The 19,507-nt window shown below is 40.7% G+C and overlaps 1 protein-coding gene across 3 annotated transcripts in view; it reads left to right on the top strand.

Moving 5' to 3' along the window:
* The window catches only part of wge (BAH domain and coiled-coil containing protein winged eye), a 184,012-nt gene that overhangs the window by 80,224 nt on the left and 84,281 nt on the right, over nt 1–19,507 (top strand). For all 3 annotated transcript variants that reach the window (XM_083125352.1, XM_083125353.1, XM_083125351.1), the window contains exons 2-3: nt 11,375–11,503; nt 14,716–14,871. In XM_083125352.1, coding sequence (XP_082981478.1) covers nt 11,407–11,503; nt 14,716–14,871 — 253 coding nt within the window. In that variant the 5' untranslated portion in view covers nt 11,375–11,406. The remainder of the gene's footprint in view (nt 1–11,374; nt 11,504–14,715; nt 14,872–19,507) is intronic.

Here is a 19,507-nt window from a genome sequence, read left to right as displayed (position 1 = left end):
CGGTAAGGTTAGGTTAGGTTAGGCAAGCATAGTTTAAATTAAGGATCATCATAAACATAGTTTTGAAACGCTAATCATTGCAAAAAATAGTTGTTTTCTTCATAAATCAAGGGTATTTACTCCGTTCACGGACCCACTTTTTTCTACTTATTTTGCAATTTCTAGAAGTGACCGCCAAATTTTAACTGCAGATTCGTGATTAGGAGGCCAAAATTAGTGAGTATGCCGAATTTGAAAGCAATTGAAGATATTTCCGGTATTGTAAATACGCTCCAAATATTCAAAATCGTATAATTTTTCTCATGTTTTGAAGGATAAAAACTGTATAATCCCCAATAATGGCGAGCTGATATTTTCGGGCGAATACGGTAGTTTATTTTCATCGATTGCTAATACAAAGTTATGAGCATGGTTAAAAAATCACGTACAGATTCCTCTGTTATACGAGTAGAATCAAACATTTGCGTGGACCGTAAGGTATAGAACGCTGTTTTTGAAGACTGCGTCCCTTTCATCGATGTTCTTTTATTTGCTCCCCAGTTCCCACTGCCTCATCGGTTTATGGTGGCTAGAGATTGAAGATAATGACGTCCCGTCTCTCCCAAGATGCATTTCCTCCTCCCGCTTCTTTTCTTCACTGCTGGAAGGACCCTGGAGTTAATTTGACAGGAAATTAACGTTTTCCCTCGAGTTCATGGAGCGGTGATCAATTCTGTATTATCCGGTCCTCTCCAGGGTGTGCGTGAAGTAAATTCTGAGCGCCGGCTGATATAGAAAGATCTCTCCCGGCCCTGGTCTGTGAGCCATCACTCCCTCTTCCTGAATCTTTTCGTGGCACAGAACCGAAATTAGGCTCCTGTCAGGCACGTATCTACAGAGCATTCCCTGACATTCGCTACGAGACTCGGCGGCAAGCGGCCCGGCGTCAGCGCTTGTCTTTCCCGGTGAACGGGGTCCGCGACAGTCGCACGCTATAGTCTGTATTTCGGTGGGGGAGGGGGTGGGCTTTCGATTCAAGTGTCTCAAACTATGATGATAATAATAATAATAATGTTTAAATTAAAATAATTATAATTAGTATATTAAGTTAATTAAAATACTATTACTTAAAATATTTAAATTAACTAACGTTTTTATTAGATGAATCGGTAAAAAGACTGTGTAAGGATAGTGATGTAACAGGTCTTATTCATTATGTAGCTTATGTATAGTTAAGGTCTGCAAATTTGTAAAAGAAACATCTGTCCTGGCAAGGAAATGAATGTCAAATAGATAAAGAATTGAATCTTTATTGAATATCAAAAAAAGATGTTAAATCCAATTGGCGGAAAATATAGTTCCTGGTAATATTTGTGCATATTATTATAAGTAGTAATAAATCTTGCTTAAATCTTGTTTGGTACTATTATTCATAGTCTTGTTATCCCAATATAATCCTTGCCTTCCAATACGTTAGGCGGAAATAAATAACTTATTAAACAAGTAAATTTTCATTATTCAATTTTAGTTATTTTATTATTTCATCATTTTCGTTACTTCATTTTAGAACTGGACCCTGGACCCCCTGGACCCCCCTCCCTCCTAAATACGTTCTTGGCACCTGTACTTTGTTTTTGTGCATCACAATTCGAGGTTACAGCGGTGACATTACCAGAACCATGCGCTTCATTTGTACGGTCACCGGGAAGAAAAATGGGACACCTAGATCCTGAAGTACTCGCTTCCCTGCTTGGCGTTATGTGTGTTGCCTAACTCTACGGCGATAAGTGGATTTTAAGAGCAAATTCTCAATGGCCACTTCTTTGTAATTATGCCGTTTCCCTTCTAGCACAGATCATTGGCGCTCCAGAGTGCAACCTAGCCATACATCGTGTGTTGCTCTCTTTTCTGTTTCAGCGGTTCGTTGTCACTTCGTTCACATTCTGAACCGGAGCATTTTGTGGATAAGATTTAGGGATGGGCGATATCCGAAATTTGATATCCCGATATATCGTCAAGAAAATATAGTCGAGGACGATACGATACGATATTTTTTCGGTATCATGATGTCGGCGATATATCGTGTCCACGATATATATCGCCAAATATCGTGACGATATATCGCCGACACGATATATATATATATATCGCCAAATTTCGTGACGATATATGGCCGACACGATATATATAACCAAAATATCGTGACGATATATCGCCTGGATTCGAGAGGCAAGCTGATTGTTTTTGCACTCACAACTGCTATGTGAAGTCTCAAGTGTAAGCCTCCCCGAAGGTTAAGCAGCTCATATGTCTCGAAGGGGGAAGCAGGTAAGAAAGGAGAAACCAAATGAAAATTACCCGGAGAGGCGAGGTTATTCAGCGTTAATTCTTTTGTTAGCGCTCCGAACGGCTGCCACGGTCACGATGTTACGCGCTCTGGTGACAAAAGGGTTATGCTTGATTCCACCCAAGTTCAAGGCGCTTGACCTATCGTGTGAAGAGCGTTCTTCCTCCATTGAATCAGAGTGGAAAGAATATCTTTTCGGCATCGGTTGCTAGAGTACCATTAATCCCGTAACATCCCTTGCTGTTGTGCGTTAGCAGGTTTAGAGCGAGCGAGGCCTATAGGCTTGCTAAGTGGACTCGTGCAATCATCTGAAGCTTGATTTGATTGATTGATTTAGTTTATGTTACTTTCCTCCACCGGGAATCCCGCCTCAAACCCCTTGATTGCCAAGAACAGCGTTCGGCATTGCATTTTCATGGAGGCCCCCGACATGCGACTATAATATCGAATGCAAGGTTCACGAATGGGAGCGAAACTGAACAAAGTAGAAGACACCCGGGAATATGAGAAATGTTTGGTAATTATTAATTCCTTTGTTACATTTGTGTTTCCCTTTCTCTAAATTCACCTTCCTTCTTATGTCTTAGAATCTATTTATCCTGCTTATTTCCTTCACTGCCATTTCTCTCTCCCCTTTTCTGTTTTTACTTTCTTTAGCTCCTCCCTCCTGCAACTTATTTTTCTCTCTCTGAGGGGCTCCCCGATGGCGTAGTGGTAACATCTTTGTCTTGTAATCACGGTGTCGAAGGTCGTTGGAGGAACATAGCGGTTCGGATCCCACTTTAAACGGTGTCCTGATTAGACTTCCTGGACTAAATACAAAACTCAAACACAATCTTTCTTTCTCGTTCCTTCCTTGAATATATTTTCTTTCTCTCCGCTCGTTTATTTATATTCCTTTCCTCATTCAGTTGCTCGTTCTCTGTCGTTGTTTTATTTCTCCATCCCTTTCTCTCCCTCATTCTCTCCGTCATGGCCGTTGAACATGACGTCACACTGTTCAACGTAGGTATAAAACTTTCTGATTTGGACCGCTCCTCTTGACAATTTTCAGAAAGATGAAAGTACAGCACAGAACAATTTGCATCCTCGCATCTCGGCGGGGAACTGCACATTTTTCTAATCGTGAGTCAAGGTGATGAATTAGGGAAGGTTTTTGCGTTCCGTAGAAAGCGATGATTGCGAAACAACGCTTCAGCTTTTTTGTGTAGATGTTACCGCTTCCTTATCATCAATAATCTCTCCTGAACAATAAAAACAGCATTACCCGTGCTTTCCGGCATAATGCGGCCGGATACAGCGCTCCTCGAGGCCACAAAGCGAACACCTGTTTCTCCACTGATTAGCCGCGCTGCGGTACACTTTGTTGCTCTTGGGCCGCAGATCGGAAGCGAGACAGGAAGGGACTTTTAGGGAATCGACGTTCGAGGGGCTTCGTGTAGGCCTCCGCCGCCATGATTCCAAGATGGCTTCTGTTCTCGTGTGCGCAGCGCCACCGTGCTCTGTCTCTCCACTCGGCTGGTTATTTGAGCATAGACTGATTTTTTGGTAAACATTCAATCAGGGCCCAGTGGCGTATCCTGAAAATTTGACCTGGTTTACTGCAACAATTATTATTTATTGTAGATTTACTAGATAGAATAGAAATAAAGCACCAATGCAGGTTTTCTATTAAAAATAAGACGGGAGTCCGATAACATCAAATTTCGATATTTTTTTATACAATTTCCCTGTTCACCGAAAATTGGACCTGGATTTCTCTTCAGCAGGGAAAATTTCCATTCTTCCGGCAACGCTGTTTCCCACTACCTCCTCGCGTACAATCGGAGATGGCACCCGGTGGTCAGAAGGGTGCGTTATGCAACGATCAGTGGCGACGTAAACCAGTCTTTAAGTTCTTTAAATAGTTTACTTAAATTCTGGTTTAAAAGCTTGCATAATACTTGTACATAATAAGCAATTTTCCACATATTAAACCTAAGTATATAAAAATAATAGATAGTTTACCGGCGATAAACGCGGTAACACAGAGGGTCAGAATCGTACGCATTTTTTATTGTATTTATTTAGTGGCTGGGATTGTAAAAGTGAATGTAACGTAAAACAGCTCTGCTTTGGATAAACTATAAAATGTTTTGCAATAACCACTTTTGACCTTTGTTTTAACAATTGTTTAAAGACAAAAATGCCAATCAGAGGTCATTTTAACGGATGTTTGCATTTAACACACAGGGCATCGCACTTCCGACATAAATCTAAAGAACGTTAGTCTGAATCTGAATTTTAACAGGTTGAAAAGTGGACATCGAAAAGTTCCTTAGTCCGAGAGGTCCTTTCGAAATATTTTTACTACCTTTAAACACCGTTCTCGCATGAATTGAGCGAAAAGGTTAATTCCATGGTTCTCATCCTGTCGGCTTCTCAGTTAGAGTGATCCCGTTTCCGTAGTGCCGTAGTGTTCTGTCGTCGTGTTACCTGAGAGAAAAAAAATCTATCAGAGACAACGATGATTGTCTAGTGCGTAGGTGCATACAAACATGGTAAAATGTTTTTCGAGCACTTGTAGCGCCGAAACAAGGTGTCAACTCGCAAAAAAATATCAAGAATAGTTATATAGCAATATGGTCCCTACGTTTTTATTACTAATCGTTAATCAAAATTTTGTAGCTAAGCTAAATGATATTTCTACAAGTGTGGCAGGGTTGCTACGCATTGCAAGATAAGCAGTTGTAAAACGAAGAACAAAGTTCATTTCCACTACCGTATTCGGTTCTTGTGATCCCATTCCTCAAAAGATTCAGTTCAGAAATTTTTGATTTTTGATTTGATTTAGTTTATTTTACTTAGCGTTTTGTGCCTCTTGGCTAATTTGCGAAGATGGGGATGAGTGATGAAATGATGAAATTGATGAATGGACATTCACAAACAACCAAGCCCGACCGGGATTCGAACCCGCGTTCAGAAATTTGTTCCTCTCGTCCTTATGATTCACAGTCTGGTACGAAGTTACGGTTTCTTTGAATTTAGGTTCCACATAGAGTCGTAGGTAATATATTTAATTTTCGCTTTTTTTTTATACTAAGTTTTAGAGGCTACAGCCGGATTGCGCACACTTTTCCGGTTTTATCAGTAATATCTGATAAGCCGTTGACAAGCTGTCACAATGTACAGGATTGCGCACAAAAAAATGAGGTGATGTTTTCAGATGTAAAATGTTCTCAAGCCGTTCTCACTTCTGTTGCGGTTGTTTGTGTGTGTGTGTGTCTGTGGACTTACACGTGTTTTTGTTGGAAGGGTAGCATTACACTGTAAAAAAAAATACACTTTCTGCACACTTTTGGAACACTTCCTAGAAACTACTTTTGATCACTTCTTGTACACATTAAATGTGCACAAGAAGTGTACAGGAAGTGCTTCAATAGTGTACAGGAAGTGCTAAAAAGTGTACAGGAAGTGTACAAAAAGTGCAAGAAGTGCTTCCAATATAAAGGTATCCCAAAAGTGTATAAGAAGTGTGCTGCAGAAACTACTTTTGATCACTTCTGGTACACTTTACACATTTGGAACACTTGTGAAAATACTTGAGCGACACTCTCAGAACACATTGAAAACACTTCTTGCACACATAAGATATATCGCAATTCAGTACTCATACTTAGTTTCTAGAATAAAAATACAGTTGACACATTTAACTTGACAATTGAAGGAAGAAAAAGCAACAACTTTCAACTGTGAACCTTAAATTTTGTGTCATGCGTGTTTGTTTTTCTGCAACGTCATCATCATCATTCTTCATTGGTTAGAGTTGGTGTAAGTGCCGTCCCGTAGGACTCTGCTTTTATTGGGTTTTCGCACGTACCTTCTACTTATATAGTCCAGAATCAAAAAGGTTGCTCATGACAGATTCACTTTTATTCACTGCAGTACATTTTCTTCTTTAATTTGTGTCTTAGATGTTCACATATTTTTCGAAGAGTGTTAAAGCACAATTTTTCACTATGATTACAATCAAACGTATCATTATTTGTTGTACAAAAACTTATGTTTCTTGTACACATTTTGACAGAACCATCTAGCGGCCGGTGTAGGAACAACCAGCCCCCCGAAGTTAACGATCTGTTTTGGTGTGCTTTAAAGATGAATAGTTCGATTTAAGAAAATCTATTAATTTCCTCGGAACATTCAACTTGCTCCTTCTTCAATTTTAATGAGATTTATCCAATTATCAAATTGGTACGTTAAACAAAAAAGTATTGATAGTTTCATGCTGCAATGCGATTTCCATGTGTTCCAGGAAAAAAAATAGTTATATTTTGTTATTGTTTAATGTTGCTTGCTTTCAAGTGTGTTACTGCTTTATATAATTAAATTGATTTATGTTCATAGGATATTCATTTGTCAAAAAAGTATAAAATAACAATCGATATGACCAACAACACAAAATGAAATCATGTGCTACAAAGGTGTACAAGAAGTGTACAGACTTACTTTAAACAAAAGTGTACAGAAAGCGTTGAAGAAGTGCACACAACTTTGAATGTGTCCCCAAAGTGTGCAACAAGTGTACAAAATTTCGTCATTTCGGGTCGCACACATCTAGAACACTTTAAGTACACTTTTGCAACACCTTCAGTACACATCTTGTGCATATTATATGCAAGAAAGTGTACCAAAAGTGTACAAGAAGTGTATTTTTTTTTACAGTGTAGATAGGCATAGAAGATGAACCTGATTGGTGGACTAGAATGTAATGGTCGGTGTATCTCCGTATTTATACCGAAGGTCACGAGCTTCGATTGACAGAAGTGTTTGTATCGGGTCTTGGTTGTGTTGTGATTGCCTTCTGACGCTGAAGAAGGCGGAATTCCAATTAAGTGTTACTGAAAAACCTAACCTAACCTAAGCCTTAAGAGATTTACTATTTTATTTCTAATTTCTCTCTCTCTTCTTGTCTAAAGAAAAAAACAGTTTTGCGCACAGACTTTAAAGCTATCTAAGTGGCAACGATCGATCAAAATCTGTGCGCAAAACAGGTCAGTGAGATTTGTGCGCAATTCTGGATCTAAAGTGTGCGCAATTCGGTTGCGGCGGTTTTAGAAGGAATAACAAAGCAAAAGTTGTAGTCGAGCTATACTGATTGATAACGAACGTAGGTTGACAAAATGATCATGATTATCGGAAAGGTTGGCGAAGAAGAAGTTATCGTCTGTTATTTTGTAGATCTTGGTCTTGTTGGCATTTACATTTTGATGTAGCAAGGAAGAATGTTGTTAGCAAGATTATAATAAATCTAGTAGAATTTTACGTAATGAACGTTAGCCTGACTGTTGATTCTGATTGATTAGTTACTCCATTGGAAGCACCACCCTCCTATAAACCAGGGTTATTAAAGGTCCAGGAGAACCCATAAATTCTATTGGCTTCCGCTGCAGCACCGGAACCTTTTTTCTCGCACAATTTAAATTCGGTCCAGGTTGCGTATTGTTTCATTGAAAAAAGGTTCCTGGACCGTATTTAAATTGATGAGGGAATAAAGGTTCCTGGACCGAATTTAAATTCTTCCGGAAAATAGTTTCCTGGACCGAATTAAAATTGAACCTGGAAAAAAGGTTCCTGGACCGAATTTAAATTCATCCGGAAAAAAGGTTCCTGGACCGAATTGAAATACTTTACAGATAAAAAGGTTCTTTACGGTCCAGAACCCATTTACGCTTCCTGATTTTCTCTCCTGGACCGGAATTGCATTTATTTAAAATTCATGGACCTTTAACAACTCTGCTATAAACACGTAATAAACCATACACAAATAATTATTTTTATCTATCTCGGGGCCTCGGGCGAGTGTCCGAGCTGTCACCCTCCTAGGGTCCGTCTCTGTGTGACCTCACCGGGAATCAAAACCGAGACACAGTCATGTGAAGGGGACAGTTTTAGCCACTGCACCATCGGGAAGATCCAAATTGACCCACATATGCGTACACACACTATCTTTGCCCTTGAGGGACGCGCGACGCAGAAAGACGACCAACGTTCGCTTCTGGCAGATCTCGACCGCGGACTGTGCGGTTCCACGAATAGCGTCCGTGCGCGCGGGCGGTTAAACCGGAAATAACCGCATTAGCGACATCTATCAAAACATCCGTCGCAGGTTGCTAGAGTTTGGGAATCGCCATGGCAACGCTTCCCCCTTTTTCTCCTCCCAGAAGAAGTGCGAGCCACGTTTTATTGATCGGCGCCTGGCTATTTTAACACTCGCCCGTCTGAAATGCGATTGCCTGCTTTTGTCGGTCGCAGCGTTGCCAACCACCCGACCAGAAAAAGTGCTGATTAAACTCTTAAATTGTGCTATATGCGACTAAATATTGTTACGATATATTATTATTATTTTAGGATAACTGTAGTTTTAAGTTTAATGTATGCATCTATTTTAGAGTTGTAAAGTTGCGTTACTTATTGAATTTCCCCAATAAATTAGTTGTAATGGTTTAACTAATTATATGGGTTCAATATAGTGCTTGAAAAAAAGATAAAGAAAATTCGAACACTAGTAACGACGGCCCGTTTGTTTTATTTTTGACCCCAACTTTCTACAGATTTCAGATTAAAAGAAGGTCATGGACCAGGGGGTGTCAGGAAAAACTTGTCCCTGGGTCGGCACACACCGTTTTGATTGAAACATGTCTGTCGGAGAAGTACAAATAAAAATCTGCGGATTTAAGATATATATTCCTTTTATCTGCCTCCGAAGAACGCGCGTTTGAAGATGATGCTAGATTTTACCATTATGCCAAACACAGGGTGCTAAGTGCTAGGTTTAGCACCATTATTCTAGGGTTGGCATCACTGGTTGGTCGGCAGCCCCTTTTTTTTTATCGGAATGGGAGGGAGGGTGCTCGAACAGCATCACCTGCCGCCTAATGATGTCGCTTATGACGTCCCCCCCTTTCCCCTCTCCATTGCTTTTTGCAACCATTTTTTCCCCATCTACGTCTGGCAACAATTTCACTTTCCACTTTCAACAAGTGGAAACCGTGATTGTGTACCGGCAAAAATGGCACGCACCTGTCTGCGTTCATATGTTCAGGAATTGACATTCGCAGTGAGCACGCGGCTCTTTTTCGGTGCCGATCTACAAACCTTATGGTGAGGGTCATTTCAGCGTGTTCGTCTTTGTCAACTGTCAATACCCCAGGGCGGGGCCTGGGGCATACAATATTCGCGGGACCTGTAACCAAATTTGTTGAGATGGCTGAAAAAGTCCGATATTTTTGTTCCTTAGTCTGAAGTACGGGTGTTCTATGCAATCACAGCATATACGTTATTGCAATTAATACACAAATAATTTATGCATATACAGGATGCGGCACAAATAACTGGCCCGTTTCCGATCAGTACGTTTGAAATAATAATGAAACATGTACTACTGTTTACAATAGATGTTGAAAGTGGTCACCATTAACCTGAAGGCACATTTGCGTACGGGATATGTTTCGCATGACAGCTTGCAGTTCCGCATGTACATTTTGTGTACTAATCGGAACGGGGCTAGTTCAAGGTCAAAACCAAGAATTATGGAATGCTAATTAAAGTTTCTAAGTTTTATCATAATTTCCGAGGTGCCACTAGTATAGTTCATTATATTTAATTACAAAACTGGGTGTGTTCAATATCAAACTATTATTTTTCTATCAAAGTAACAATTTTTAATCATATCTAACTTTCTCTATCATAATTAATTTTTTTTACTTTTCTTAGAATTTTGGCTGTGTAGTGTATATTTACATATAAAAATAATATTTTCACTTCGTGATTTTATTCTATAATTAAATTAATAGTATATATTAACTGCTTTTGATTGAAAACTAATTTTGTGCTGTGCTTTCTTTCGAACATGACTTCAGTAATTTTGGATATTTTTAAATATGTCGAGACAATTTAGTGAGGAAATCTCATATGAGTTTCTTAATTGGAAGCACCAGCGTTTTGTTAAGTCGTAACAAACCGTACGCACACAATTCTTTTCCTTTGGCGTAAGGTCCCTTGAAGCACGGGACCTCGGACTTGCCCCTCCCCAGTGCCGGCTCTGCCCAGGGCCATAGCTGGAATGACTCCTTGGACATGCTCTTCAGGGGTTTATCTAGAATTTTCCATCTGGGGGATGTAAGTTTGTATTTAGTGGACTGTAAGAGTATATATTTAGAGCCAAAATGACAAAAATGTAAGCCTTCCTGAAAACAATTATGGGGTGCATGGACATCCGCTATGGGGACTAGTACGGAGTACGCCGGAAAGTTAATGGTAATCCGCAGCAATAAAAAATAATAATAAAAAAAACATTTTATTGAAACACCTTGTATTTTACGAATGCTGATTACTTAATTCGTCATTGTAAATATGAACCGACTTATAAATAGTACCCATTACAACTATCCTTTTAGAAGATACTCCGAATTGGTGTCGTTACATTACATTGCGACGAAAAATTACACACTTTAGAACTGTTCATTGTCATATCATTTTATTATTGTTGTTCCTATTGTTATTTTGTTATCCTTTAACCTTAACATTTCGCCGGCTAATTACTATTTTGTCGTATGTCCATGTGCACCGAATTTGCAGGAGAGCTGATTGAAGTTCGTCTTATGTGGCTTGACAGCCAGATACGTCACTTTGGAACGTGATGCATTAACCTGTAAGGAACACAATAACGTCGTCAACTCATCTCTGGCGAGATACGACAAAACAGTATTCAGCGGTGATTTGTTTTCCCTGTAAATTGTTTAAGATATCTTAGGCATAAGCTGCATATATATGCACAGTGTTACACAGTTTTTTCCTACCACTCACGGTAGCGATTTCTAGATATGTGCTTGCACCGTTGCCGGTACAATCACGGGCCCGTCTGGGCTGCAACGACACCACCGACTTTCAACGGTGTCGTCACAACCCAGAAATGTCCGCGACCGTACGGCCAATATGAAAACGTATGCACCTACTTACGAGAGATAGCGAGAGTTGAATTAATGTTGCTGTTGTCTTTTGTTTCAGGCGGGAGTTTCCATCCGCAACCCAGCACCGCCATGCTGGGGAGCTCGCTCCCTCCGTCGCCTGGTTCGTTCCGCTCAACAGCCACCACGCTAAGGCCTCCCTGGCCTTCTGCTGCGCATGCGCCCGAAGGTAAGCAAGCTCACTTATTATCACTAAAAAAAAGTGTAAGATATGCACATACTATATACTCTATGTGATCAAAAGTATCCGGACACACCGCGAAACGTGTGTTTATCATAGAGGGCGATACAGTACTGCCATCTACCGCGTGGAACACATAGTCAGTGAACTCAGTAGTCTACAGACAGTGTGAGACAGCAGTATGGGATGGTCTGAGGAACTCATGGACTTTCAACATGGTAAGGTGGTTGGGTATCACTTGTGTAAGAAGTCTGTCCGTGAGATTTCCACTCTCCTAAACATCGCTCTGTCCACTGTTTCCGATGTTATAGTGAAGGGATGTGTACAACCCAAAAGGGTGCAGGCCAACCTCCCATGTTGACCTACAGAGACCATCGAGTGTTGAAGATTGTCGTACAGCATTATCGTCAATCATCCATCGCCACCATCACACGGAAATTCCGAACTGCATCAGGATCTACTCCAAGCACCATTACTGTTTGGCGCAAGGTGCGGCAACTTGGTTTCCATGGCCGAGCAGCTGCCCATAAGTCAAACATCACACAGACAAATGCCAAACGTCGCCTCATGTGGTGCAAGGAGCATCGAAACTGAACCATAGAACAGTGAAAAACCGTTGTGTGGAGTGATGAATCACAGTACACAATGTGGTGATCCGATGGTACGTGTGGGTGTGGCGAATGCCTGGTGAACGACATCTACCAGCCTGTATAATGCCGACAGTGAAATTCGGAGGTGACAGTGTCGTCATGTTTCTCCTGGAGGGGGCTTGGCCCCCTTGTTGCTTTACATGGCAATGTCACGGCACAAGCTTACGTTGACATTTTAACAGTTTTCATGCTGCCTACCGTTGAAGACCAGTTCGGGGATGACGATTGTGTCTTTCAACACGGCCGTGCACCCGTCCATATTGCAGGGTTTGTGGGGGAGTGGTTTGACGACAACAACGTCCCACTAATGGACTGGCCTGCGCAGAGTCCTAATTTGAATCCCATAGAACATCTCTGGGATGTTTTGGAATGCCGACTTCGTGCTAGACCACACCGATCCACATCAATACCTCTTCTCATTTTGGCGCTCTGCGAGGAATGGGCTGCCATTCCTCAGGAAACCTTCCGGCACCTGATTGAAAGTATGCCTGTGAGAGTGAACACTGTCATCAAGGCTCAGGGTGAGCCAAAACTGTATTGACTGCCAGTGTTCCAGATTGAGGGTTGCCCAAACTTGTACTTTATTTTCAGGTGGGTGTCCGTATACTTCTGATCACATAGAGTATATTCAGTTATTTTAATCAAAATATGGAATTTAATATGGACGTACATTGTCAAAAATGGCAATTTTCATTTAACAAGCGGCTCAGGTAGCTGAATAAAATACCAAGTGTTTCATAAATAATTGAGGGGTTACACAAAATTATTGCAAGTAAACTTCGTTAATGAAACCAGTCCAGAACGAACGAGGAATTCAAACAGATTTATTTAACACCTACAAATTGTCAATGTATGCACCACGGGTGACACGGCACGCATCAACACAATAGGAACGCAAACGGTTTTTGTCGCCGCAACCGAATTCGGCACAGATCGAACGTTGCCACTTTGATAGCTTTAAAGTCTGTGCGCAAAACTGTTTTTTTAGACAAGAAGAGAGGAGAAATTAGAAATAAAATAGTAAATCTCGTAAGGATTAAATAAAAAAATATATAATTTGACCAGTAAATGTAGCAAGTCAAGATACATTTCATACCAATTTACATAATACAGTAAGTCACTTTTAATGTTTTCAAGATACAATTTTCATAGCAATTTACTCAAACTCAAAAGTTAGGGTAATGACTGCACAACACACACTTCTGTCAATCGAAGCTCGTGACCTTCGGTATAAATACGGAGATACACCGACCATTACATTCTAGTCCACCAATCAGGTTCATCCTCTATGCCTATCTAATGCTACCCTTCCAGCAAAAACACGTGTAAGTACACACACACACACACAAACAAACACAACAGAAGTGAGAACGGCTTGAGAACATTTTACATCTGACAACATCGCCTCATTTTTTTGTGCGCAATCCTGTACATTGTGACAGTTTGTCAACGGCTTATCAGATACCACTGATAAACCGGAAAAGTGTGCGCAATCCGGCTGTAGCCGTTTTTGTGCGTGCATGTTTCGTTAAGCTGAAAGTTCATATCCCTGCCGCTAGGCGACGCTCAAATCACCCACATCACTCACAGTCTTTTTGTAGAATGTTTTGGTCCTCAAGATCACGGGACCTTACACCGTGTGACTTCTTTTTGTGTGGTTTCTGCAAGGACAGGGTGCCACCGATGCCGAGTGATATTGCAGCCTTAAGGGAGGGTTTCATCGCATCGATAGACAGACACTAGAGACAGGTCAATGTTGATGCGAGTGTTGCAAGAAGTAGACTATCGTGTGCATGCAATACATACTGTATATTGTATTGTTTTAACTTGTCACAAGTTTCTTGTATCTGTATTGGCTAGAGAAAGAACCTGAAACATCAGGGGGCTGAGTCATCGTCGTAACCTAAAACGACTAAACATACATAAACACATACACATTAGTGCTGTTAAAACTAGGTCTTGGAAAAACTGAAAATTGTTATTTTGAAAAAGTAACATTTCGTAAACTGTGTTCCCGCTTCCCGGATTCGATGTTCGGAACGATTTTTCATTGTCGATTTTAAAACCACTGTTTGGTTTCAGTTTTCAAGAAAAGCGAAAATCGGAAGTGTCAAATAACGTCAGCAACGTTAGCATGTCATTCTGGCATGCATTTAAAACAGACGCGCCGAACTTGAAACTCAAACCCATTGCCGAACTGTCCAACACACTTGTCAGCTATTCTAGTTTTTTTTTTGTTTGTTTTGTTTCGCACTGTTGCACAGGTACTATGGCAATTTCATCAGAAACAAACATACGCCCTGTCTCGGGAATCTGTGGAGCAAGACCGCGCGTAACGGTAGAGAAGGTAGCTGCAGCCGCGTTTTCCCCTCTTACGCGTTCATTGGTCGAACCCTCTCGAGTCACAACCTGCGCAGAGGACTTGCTTTCGTTCGGCTGCTCCAAAGATTCCAGGGACAGAGTGTAGACATGTTTTTCCTTATCTTAAGGCGAGAAGAGCATGCAGCAACTTTGAGAATCGTTCAACAGATGGTGCTATTGTCGTTTCAGGATACGGCAGGTATGGCGTCGGGAGCAACCTCTACTCGTTGTTCCCCGCCGTTCCGAGTGCGACCGAGGCGAGCGCCATCTACTCGCAGGCGTCCAGCGCGTCTCGGTTTGGACAGACGACCACCACGTACCATAGCTTCATCGGCTCGCAGAAAGGTGGGTAGTATTGTTTTTTAAGTCTTATAATTTCGAGCACAAAAGGTAATGTAAATATGGGACTTTTGTTTGCGAGAAATGCATTGCAGGTTTCATTATTGGAGTGGAGATCATATGTTTATGACGCCATAATCTGTTATCCAGGCCTGTTTTTTTTATATGTACCTAAATGAACTGAAACAAGTTTTTAACTTTTGTAAACACGATGGTGCTGGTTTTCTTGGTCTTAAAAATAAAGTTTTTTTTACTTTATTTTGGATTTTTGTCATATATTGGATTTTTTCATTTTATCATTTCATCTTAGATTGTAAAATCATACTGTGCCGTCAATGCAGATGCATTTGTTTCCCTTTTTCACCTTTTCTTACAAGTACGTTTGTTTGTATTGATTAAGTTCATTTTATGCACAGAAAGGCTAATCGGGACACAACCTACAGTTTAAAGTTGGATCCGAACCACTGTGTGCTTCTACCGGGTATCGAACACGCAACCCCTTAATTAAAAGGCGAAATGAAGGAGGGTAATGGGAATTTACCAAGATTACCATGGGGAAAAAGCATGAGAGTGAACGATGAATTTTCTTTTTTCTGCCAAGGAATATTAATTCAATTTCTGTGTCAAATTTTTTTAGGGTGAACAATATTTTATAAAGATACACTTTGTGATGCAACAGCATTGTTTTTACGTTAGGTCCTATTTTCGTAATTTTTAGGACATACATGTACATGCAGGACTATTCAACAGAAATGCCAGGCTTTCAGTCTTATTTTGGTGATGTATAATGTGCGACTGTTAGCAAGAAAACCTCAGGGTTTTGTTTCATGCTGCTGGGCATCCGCTAACTTAAGCAGTTTGACCCGCTTTTCAATGAGAGAAGCGAAAATGGACCACATCAGAAAAGCATTTCAATATGGAGATGTCTACAGACAGAGTAACATAGTGTTGTATTTCATTTGCTTGTTATTTTGATATAATTTTTCTTACACGCCTATATTTCTACGTACGGCGTTAAAATCTCGACATTCTTTTTGAACATCCCTATATATTGGACGATTTCCTGTCACCCCATCACAGCAAAAGCTCCATTCGGACAGTCATCCAGATTGAGACATGATAATCGGAGAATAAACTTATAGACAGTGATTTATTCACAGATCCGTAACATCATCATACTCTTCGTTACACCGCATTAAAAAATTCTCGCATCGGGAAATTTATGGTGAATCTGACATCCTTTGCACCTTTCTAGAAATCATCTCACCCACTCTCCAGGTGGAAAATTTCCGGTGGAGGCACATAGTAGCTCGGATCCCACTTTAAAAACTGTAGATCCAGTCCCGATTAGCGTGCATAAAGTGAACTTGAACAAAACTTAAGACAGGACATATTTCAAACCTCACTCGTGCAACAAGACTTGGTGAATGCCTAATTGCAGGGGCGCCAACTTTTGGAGAAAAAAAAAGTTCACATAAAACATCATAAATCCTTCCTTCCATGATAAAAGTATGTTATTTCTTAATACAACAAGGAATCCACCACGAATCACGATAACCAATATAATAACAAAAACCTAGGACAATTGCGATGAAGCCAAAATCACGGACAATTTCGATGATTTTGACGGTGAAGGTAATTTTACAAAGTAATGGTAGGACAATTGCGACGATCAAGATGACTAACCAACAGGTGCACCTAACCTAGCCTAAAAGTGGTGGTAATGAAAGTACGCTTACAAGCTACCTTGCCAGACAAGCCTGGTGAAAGTGCGAGAGGATTCAGTGTTCTATTCGAAAATATCAATATTTCACATAATTCTCTTGTAGTAAGAGGTATTGATTTTATTGATCTGTGAGTGATGACATGTTAAAATTGAAGAATAGACACTCACAACCATCCATACTCAAGTCGGGAATCGAAACGGGACTCCTAACGAAGCGCGATGTGCTAACCACTCCGCGTAAGAGGTATTGCACGGGGTGTTAAGTCATCCTTCAATCTGATAGAAGATTTAAAAGGCCATCGCAATTGTCCACCCGCCCTTTCACTTCTGTGTTCATCGCAATTGTCCGCAATCGCAATTGTCCGGCTACCAATAAACACGACGAATTATTCTCGATCGAAATTATCCGATATGCCATCTGGTGAGATTTTCGGGAACTACTGTTTGTATTATAATACGTTTATCTGTGGTAGAATCACTGTGCTATCTGGAAGGCGTTCAATTCAAAGCATGGGGAATGTGCGAAAGAGTAACGTCCTGTTCAGTTTTTTGCTTTGAATCGTTTTATGGGTCAGAAAAAGGGTTTTCATGTGTTTCCAGCCGGTGAAATCAACAAAATGAAATTGTAAATAAATCAGGGGAAACAGAATTGATTGACAAATGACTGGCATGGGGATGACACTAAAATGCGGCAAGAAAAGTACAAAGAATGCACGAGTCAGCTCACTTTATTTTTCGATAGAAGATTATATATTACCGTGCAATTAAAGTTTGAAATTGTAATTTCTAAATAAATCCTCCCCCCCCCTGAAAGTCATGAAGCTTCTTGGTCAATGCATCCATCTAAACAATGTATTATGAATAAAATTTAGAACAAGTGGAACTCGATTAAGTGCGATGAATTAATGCTTCGTTCACAGCACAGCGTCACCTTCGTTATACAGTTCTTGGCATTCACACCGTATTCACAATATTTAAAAATTTAGCGTAAGTTCAAAGTTTCTTCCATAACAGTCATAGCCACACGCTACCTACTACTAACTGAACGCAAATAAAGGATGTATCCTACATACATCTGCCATATTGGAAGCGACACCAGCGCTCAGGTGGTAATTTTAATCGCGAATTGGATGGGCTGAGGCCCCACGAACCCATATAAGTTGGCGCCACTGTCTAATAGCCGTCCATTTTCCAGGATGTCTTGTGCGCCAGTCCCGTAGCCCAGTGTATAAAGTGCACTTTGTAGCTGCAGTTGCACGCTGCGTCGTTAACTGTCCCCCATTGTATTCACCTCGTGTTCACTGCATGCAGCGAATGGTGATTTCCTTTGTAAAACGATATCGTCGTTCGCCATCTTGGACCCGACGCAGCACGTTTCTCGAATACCAAAGAAAACGGCCGACCCAAGCGACTCGCGAGCATTGTGGTTGTGGCTTTCCAGACAAAAGCTTCCTCAAGGTGAAACTTCGCATGTCGAGGATGTTTAATGGCTGCCGAGCGCAGGTCGAACGAATGTTCGTTGTTTACATTTCCCGAAGAAAATTACAATGCTGTTATGATGTTCACATCTACCCCTCCTCCATGTAGCGTTAGGTTACTTCTACATGATAATTCAGCTAAACTGGACAGGTGCATTTCCTTTCGTGGATGGACCTGCCAAGCACGATGACTTCCCAACTCATGGACTATGGAAACTCCAGTGAAAACAGTGCCATTCAGGAACTGGTCTATACTCAGTGGCGTGCCTACGGGGGGGAATTGGCGAAGCGTGACATTTGTACGTAGTCATCGCAAGACTTGCCAAACGTCAGGGTCAATCTTTCAACCCGGGAAGGGGAAGGGGAAGGGGGAGGGAGCATTCATTCCTACATTGATAATGATGATAACAGTGTTCGTACATGACGTGTGAAGTAGAGATGGCTAAATCTATTCCTAAAAAAAAAATATAATAATAATAATAAAAACAAGGAAAAATTGTTAAACTTCTCTCTCCGAAATTCGGATTGCTTCCGAAATCCGGGTAGTAGAATTTTTGAATCGAGATTTTTAGATTTTCCGGAATCCTGATATTTTTGGCCATCCCTGGTGTGAAGATATGTTAGGGAAAAGGTTCTGTTTGAGTAAGTATGTCGATCACCTCGAGAACAAACATCTTGATCAATCTTGTCATTTGTAAGCATAGTAAATACAAAACAGCAGGAAGTACTTCGTGTTTTGCAAACCAAGAACATCCCCAAAAAAAATCAATATTTGAACCGCAGGATCCAAAAAAATTAAAAGAAGAAATACTATGAAGAAAATAGAATGGAACCAGAACTGCTTTTTTTTTTTCAGTTCTTTCTAGCACTAAGCGTGGGGAAATTTATGCTTTTGCTTACTTATGTTTTTTTCTATGCACCATTACTTTCATCATGTATTCTGTGTAAGTTACGTTGCGATGCTCTTCAATATGTTTTTTATGTCTTAAAAACAAGAGCGTTGCATGCTTTGCAGTGCTGGACATTCTGAGAAGTTTCATCTTGACGTCACAGAAACTGCCGTGTTTGTAAACAAGGAGGCTGAAAGAAAAGGTCTCTCATGACCAGACCTTCAAAAGCGGAGGAAAAGCGGTCGAAGGACCTTGGATTCGCAGACCTGCTGCGATGAGCTGGCCCGCCTGACACCATTGCACTCAAAGGAAACGCATCGGGACGGTTGGGCACGGGGGAAGGGGGTGTAGAACTGGGCTCTCCTTTCGATGATCTAAACTTAGCGAATCTCTTGCGTATTTCTAGCTGTTTAATGGTGTTACTTGCCTAATTTCGCTCAAATATGCGAATATTCTGATTTATTTTTCTTCTTTCCTAAAATATTTAAAAAGCAATATTTTTATTATTTTGCTTTGTCATCGCCGCATCTCCGGATGACCGGACGCCT

This window comes from Lepisma saccharinum, chromosome 7 (genome assembly GCF_977018435.1).
Source record: "Lepisma saccharinum chromosome 7, izLepSacc3.1, whole genome shotgun sequence".
Lineage (NCBI taxonomy): Eukaryota > Metazoa > Arthropoda > Insecta > Zygentoma > Lepismatidae > Lepisma > Lepisma saccharinum.
The sequence above is the reverse complement of the archived record's forward strand: the minus strand, read 5'-3'. Positions and strand labels throughout refer to the sequence as shown.